The following is a 6309-nucleotide window of genomic DNA, read 5'->3' on the forward strand; positions in this document are numbered from 1 at the left end:
AAGAGGGCAGTTAATATTGAACTTATATTCATCGGGTGGACAGAACCATCACTTGGAATGAATGCGAATGTTGCTCTGGGTCTGCTGGATGTGTAAATTAGTAACACATTAACCGTGTCAACTTGAAAGGGGATCATATGTCAGTTGTTGTGTTCGCAGCTTGTTTCCACTGCCTCCATGTGGCCAAAAAATCGGTTTGAAGAAGTAAAACGCTGCTGGATAACAGGTTAAAAATGAACGTTTTGATTTTACCTGTAATGTCTGCATTGGTAAAACTATCTGGCTGGATCACAGATCAACATACAGAGTCATAAGTTCGTAACTGAGGTGTAGTACTGAAAGTTCGGACCTGGTGTTTGGCTAGCTTAACAGCTAACCTGGCTACCAACACCTCTGAAGCTGTCTTATTTTGTTTGTTAAATCTGTACATGAACATAAATGTAAAAATGGTGCCAAACCTGGCAACCTCACTGTCATAGAGAGACTTCAGGACGCTGCACACAGTTACTGCACCCTGGTGTTTTTCTCCAATGTAAATACAATAAGTCAGATTTTAAAGGGGTGCTCAAGTAGGCTGTCTTTCATGGCATTAGATATATTAGAGCACATATGGCCCACCTTCCCTTGTCTTTTTCATTCTCTTGGTCATTCACAGACAAACACCAGCAGAGAACCCACCTGGGTTTCCACATTTCCGTAAACACAAAAATCCATGAGGGGCAGGTATCCTCACAATCACTGATGAACAACCTTCAGATCATTCCGCTGTAGCGTCCTAATCATTTGCAGCATTGACTCTGTGAGCTCAACAGTTTCTTGAGCATCAGGGGCTTCTCTTCTACTGCAAAACAGAGCTGACATCCTACCCAGTCTCACTTCTTTTCCGCCTTAATTGTATCCCCATTCTTCACCTGGTAACAAGCTAACAAACCTGTGCAGATGTGGCAAGCACATCAAAGAGAGGGAGGGGGAACTTGTTTGTAGGAAAAAAATGTGTGGGGGAATATGAAAGAGGAAATTTACGTTGTGTGAGTCCAAGCCAGAGCCACCTCAGGGAGAAATGCTGGAAAAATGTGATATTTTACACCTGCATCTCAGGAGGTGAGGAATGAGACAGGGAGCAGGGGAGGCGGTAATTAGAGGAGTGTGCGTCCGTGTGTGTGCGCGCGTGTGTGTTTATGAAGGATCTTTAGTATGTTTCTGGGGCTTGCCACTGGTTCTTTTTCAGCATTCAATTTGGTACGATGCATTCGATGCCAGATTATTAAAAATGCTAAACCTGGTTGCGAATGCTAAAAAAAAAGTGTTGAAAATTTTAACAAATATGCTAATATTGTTACAGTGATAAATAGCTGGCAAGCTCAGTTTAATGAATAATGCTATTGGCTCTAATTCCTCATTAAGGCCCTAAAGAGGAGAGTGAAGAGAGAAAATACATGTATTGTTGATTTGGATGTTTTTTTTCCAAATTAAACTCGGAAGGCAGAAGATACCAACACCTTCCCAAATTAAGTAGATTCAAATTACTCGGTTACACAGCTGGTGTGCAGTCTGGAGTGTCTTGTGAAACCAATTAATGTGAGGGTTAAGTCTTGATAAAGTAATTGAGGCAGGGATAGAAATGGGACAGAAGAGTTAGGAGTGTTGTGTGATCAGCCTGAGCTTGATGAGACACAGAAAGTCTTAAAACATTGTACTTTTTTTTAATTAAAACAAGTTAGAGAGATCTGTCAGTGTTGTCTGGGGTGTTCTGTTGTTTCCAAAGGGAACTAATCTGATCTGACCTGGAGTCAAATTATCCTCATAGGTCACATCCTCACGTGCCTGCTTTATTTCAAGATACAGTCACTTGTTTAAAGAAAACTAAAACTGCATGGGGAGCAGGTGAGATTACTCACTCCAGTGTTTTTCTTTTCACTCCTGTACATTTTCAGTACTCACTTAAACAAGTCATGAAGACAGGCTGCAAAGTGGACACTGCTGCTTTCACCTGGCACAAAGTGCTCTCCATTAACACGTTAGAGTGCTTTTAATTCAAAATTACGATTCATCTTTTTGAGAGTAAATCCTACATGAGAGGAACCACTCATAAAAGTAGCTTTCTGTCCCCCGTGAGTGTCTATGTCAATTGAAATGCATGTAAAAGTAGATTGCATGCTAAAACTCATTTCTTTCACAAATGTTTCAAGGTGATCCTCAAGGGGCCTGGCCTGGAATACAGGCAAATTAAAAACAAGACAAATATTGTGCTGCCTATATAGTTACATGTTTTTGTCAGCCTGGAAATCACTTGTTCTTCTTACTCATATAACCAAAAAATAGTGATGCCTGCTCATTACCCTGAAAAAGGGCCACGCCACTGGCTTTCTACATAAATGTAAAGTTTATTCATCAGGGTTATCTTGAAACAAGCTTGAGACAAACATTTAACATAAAGCCTTGGTTAAAAACTGAGGCCATGTATTGTGAAATATGAGGGCACTTAACAGGCAGTGAAGGTTGAAGGAATAATGCTTTTGAGTTGCATTATGCTTGTGAAACTTGACTCATCAGAGGGACTTAAAGCCGGGACATCTCTGCCTGTGCTGCTTCAAATTTGAGGATTCTTCTTTTAATCTGCCTTTCATAAGTCTCCCAACCTTACTTAACTGTAATATTAAATCACTAGAGTCTTTAAGTCACCCTTTAAGTCTTATTTTTTTCTGCTCCTACCAGCTGCTTGGCTTTTAAAAATAGGTATGCAAACAATTTCAAGCCCACTCTTTGATTGTCAATAGTGACACATTTTCTTTCTATTTCTTTTGATTCATGTAGTGCAACACGAATGTCACAGCAAATGATTCCGCCTCTCGATGTGTCCTCGATAGCCAGTCTGCTAAACCATACTACAATACTTACAACTGCTTAAAAACCAACCTGGCAAATGCATCTGAGCTCACTCTCCTAATATTTACGCCGTTTGAGCTTATATCAGAGTTTCCATCTTTAAACTACAGCAAAAGCTTAATCTTCACATGAGCTATCATAGCCTGCTTGAAGCCTTATTTATTTTTCCAGGGAAATGTCAAGGCCAGGACAAACATAATAGCATAATATTCTGTATACAGTGAGGGATGACATCACTGGCAGCAACAGCCAAGAGGGAGATCACACAGGACTGGAAAACCGCTTGTCTGATCATCATGTGGCAGGCTGCACACACACACACACACACACACACACACACACACACACACACACACACGCAAACAGTGCAGGATACAATTACCTAGTATTTTCACAGCACTTCGTGATTACTGTATTTGTTTCTTATGCTCCTATACTATACATCACACATTTGTCCGCCATGAGAGTGGAGACATTTAATACACCTATATATTCAGAATCTGACTAATACTACTTACTATGAAGATCAAATATGTAAACCATAATTTGGGACTAAACGTGTCATTTTGATGGGTCACATTTCCTTTTTGCTTTCCAACATATTTGGAAAAATCGATCACCTGTACTGCCACAGATACAGATCACCTCTCCAGAGAAGTGGGGCTTAAGTATTTATTTGTGTATCAAAGATGGAGCATCGGCCTCGGGGGGAGCTAACGGAATCCTGACACTGATTGACAGATGCCCCCAGTGCATTCTGACTAAAACTAACATGCAACTGAAATATTTGGCACAAATTCACAATATAGCCTTTCCTTTAAAAATAAAAAGAGGTGAGTTGTTGCTATAAGTAGGAGAATAACAAGTCGAGATAATCCCATGTGAGGCATGTCCTCAATTCTGTATCATTTTTACTGATGAGCTTCTTGGGCAGCTGCCATGTCAGCTAGGATGCTCGTAAACAAATAATTATTCATACTAATAATCTTCCATATTCATGTGCAAATAAGACCCCTTCCTGGTATATAAGCAGCTTCAAGGTTGTATGTGGGAGGTTCCCCTAACTATTGCCTGACTTGACTCATTTCATGCCAAAAAAAAAAAGATATCTAGGGTCAAGGATGTGTGAGCTATATATCATAATTCAGTAAAAAAACAAACAGACTTTCTATTACTCATTTGGAAACCTACAACCCCTGCATTCAAATGTTTTCACAGCCTCACATGGAATACATTTGCCAATTTAAAACAAATATCCTGTTAAGGGCAATTAGGGATAAAACAGGAAACAATAACAGATTGTCTTATGAAAGTACTCAGCCAATTCAACCTCAAATAAATTCTCAGATATTGTTGGATCCTAAAGGAATGCTAAAAGCGATCAGATTCCGAGGTCAGGCTTACCAAACTTTTGCTTTGTGATGTCACAGGATCTCTCCGAATTGCACGAATAAATCGCCTGCCTAATGATAGAATTGGTCTAAATCGCTGTGCGTAATTACGCCCCAATCAAATTTGGCACATAACTGATTGTTGGCGGGGGAAAAAAGTTCCACCATCTTATAGCCAAATTTCCAAACTCTTTTAAACTTTTCCTTCAGGTGGGATTCGGGCTCTGTGAGCTCTACACATGTCGCCACGTACCTTTATAATGTGCTATAAGACGCCTCTTGATTAGCTACACTGAATGATATGCGATAGCGCGTATCATGTATGTGGCTATAAATAGTCCACAGACTGGCCCACGCGAGAGGCCAGTGCAATATGAGGAGTCATGTTCTCCATGTGGATGAAACGGCAGAAGGCAGTGGGCACCGGGCGGTGAACTAGGAGGTTTGGACGCTGATTTGGCCAGGAGATTGGAAAGAAATTCTGGCAACATGTAATATTACTATTAAAATAAGGTGTCTTCTGTTTTCAGCAACAGCAACATGCGTTTAAATATACATGCAATATTTTGGCAAGGCAAACTCTCCTAGTTACAAAGTTAACCATATAGCCTACTACATCTAACTGTGACAGAAAACATATACAGGTAGGTGGAAGGACTTGGCACACTATTTGGTGATTGTTATCCATTAGCTACGCAAGTAAACAGTCACACGCACAAGAATTATAAGTGGTTAACTCAGCCCACTAAACTTTACATTAAAGGCTTTCTGTGTATCATTAGATTTATGAACAACTACAGTGAATCTGAAAGCTGACTGCATAAATGAGGAAATTATTGGTTTACATAGCACGTACCATTGTGGTGTAGGGAAATGTGCCAACACTCTCAAAGACCCATTTTCCACTCTCAAAAGTTCGGCTTCCAAAAAAAAGTGTGTGGGAGAGAGAAAACTGCTCGGTTTCTTGTTCAGCTGGGCCTTATACCGGAAGCAAAAGAGCCCTAATACACGGCCTGTTGCCCGGTAAACATTTTTTGTGATTTGTAGTCAACTCTCCTCAGTCAAGGCAAAGGAGGACAGAGCCGTATATAATCCAAGTCGCCTGCTGCCCGACTTCTTCATACAAGTTGTTTATGCTCGGTTTCAACTCGTAGTATTTCCATGAAAATCGGTCGGTGTCGAGACTGTGCTCGCTTGCCAGTGCGCGCTGCTCTCTCCAGTCTGTCCCGGTAATGTCCACCGAGTCGCCGCGCTCTGCGCCACCGACACCGTCACCGTCTGAGCCCGAGTGACAGAGCGGGAGTCTGGCTGTACACCGACAGTAAGTAGCTTGCACTCTCTGCTTACGCGCTCACCAAATCAGCTGTTGCTCCTGCAGAGGGGACGACGCCGCGCGCTTTCCCCTTGTGCATGCTCCGGCTTTGCTGATGTGAAAATGTGGAGTTCCTCCTCGGTGCTACACCCCACCTGTTCCTCAGTGTCCGGAGAAAGTTGCGGAGAGAACGGCGACTAAAACAAAACCCACCATGTGGCAGCGCGGATGTCGCAAAATCAGAGACATCAGAGTTGCTGAGACTAGCGGGACTTGGTGGGCAATGCCAACCGGGACTGCCTACAGGCTGAACACAGTAACAAGGATGTGAATGTGCGTATCCTTGTGTGAGACACCGAGCGGCCAAAATTAAGTAAACAATTGCTAGATGTGAAAACACAGCGTGGCTGCACGCACGCACCAGTGAGGACGTGCGGTGTCCTGCGGCCGCGGCCGGAGAAGCGGAGCGGAGGGCTGGTGAATTATTAATAACCAGAGCGGTTCACAGTCTGTCGTGTTCTGCGAGTAACCAGGGCGGCAGCTGGGGGTTTAGAGGAATTAAATACGGGCTCAGAGTAAACCATGGACGCAGGGGATTAGTAGCTCTCACCGGCAAAAGTGTAGGGGCAGCTCGGGGCCGACAGAGAGGGCGGGAGGGAGCGGAGGTTAGGGAGCGGTGGGGGAGGCAGCCGTGGCGCGTGATATATGATAAACCCAAAT

The 6309-nt window shown here is 42.7% G+C and overlaps 1 protein-coding gene across 3 annotated transcripts in view; it reads right to left on the reverse strand.

The window, feature by feature from the left end:
• Positions 1-6040, reverse strand: part of nfixb (nuclear factor I/Xb) — a 132609-nt gene extending 126569 nt beyond the window's left edge. Inside the window, exon 1 of one of the 3 annotated variants that reach the window (XM_046071806.1) lies at positions 5134-6040. In XM_046071806.1, coding sequence (XP_045927762.1) covers positions 5134-5136 — 3 coding nt within the window. In that variant the 5' untranslated portion in view covers positions 5137-6040. The remainder of the gene's footprint in view (positions 1-5133) is intronic. The other 2 variants (XM_046071874.1, XM_046071925.1) reach the window with 2 other exon arrangements.
• Positions 6041-6309: the final 269 nt, after the last annotated feature.

This window comes from Micropterus dolomieu, linkage group LG02 (genome assembly GCF_021292245.1).
Source record: "Micropterus dolomieu isolate WLL.071019.BEF.003 ecotype Adirondacks linkage group LG02, ASM2129224v1, whole genome shotgun sequence".
In the NCBI taxonomy this organism is placed as follows: domain Eukaryota; kingdom Metazoa; phylum Chordata; class Actinopteri; order Centrarchiformes; family Centrarchidae; genus Micropterus; species Micropterus dolomieu.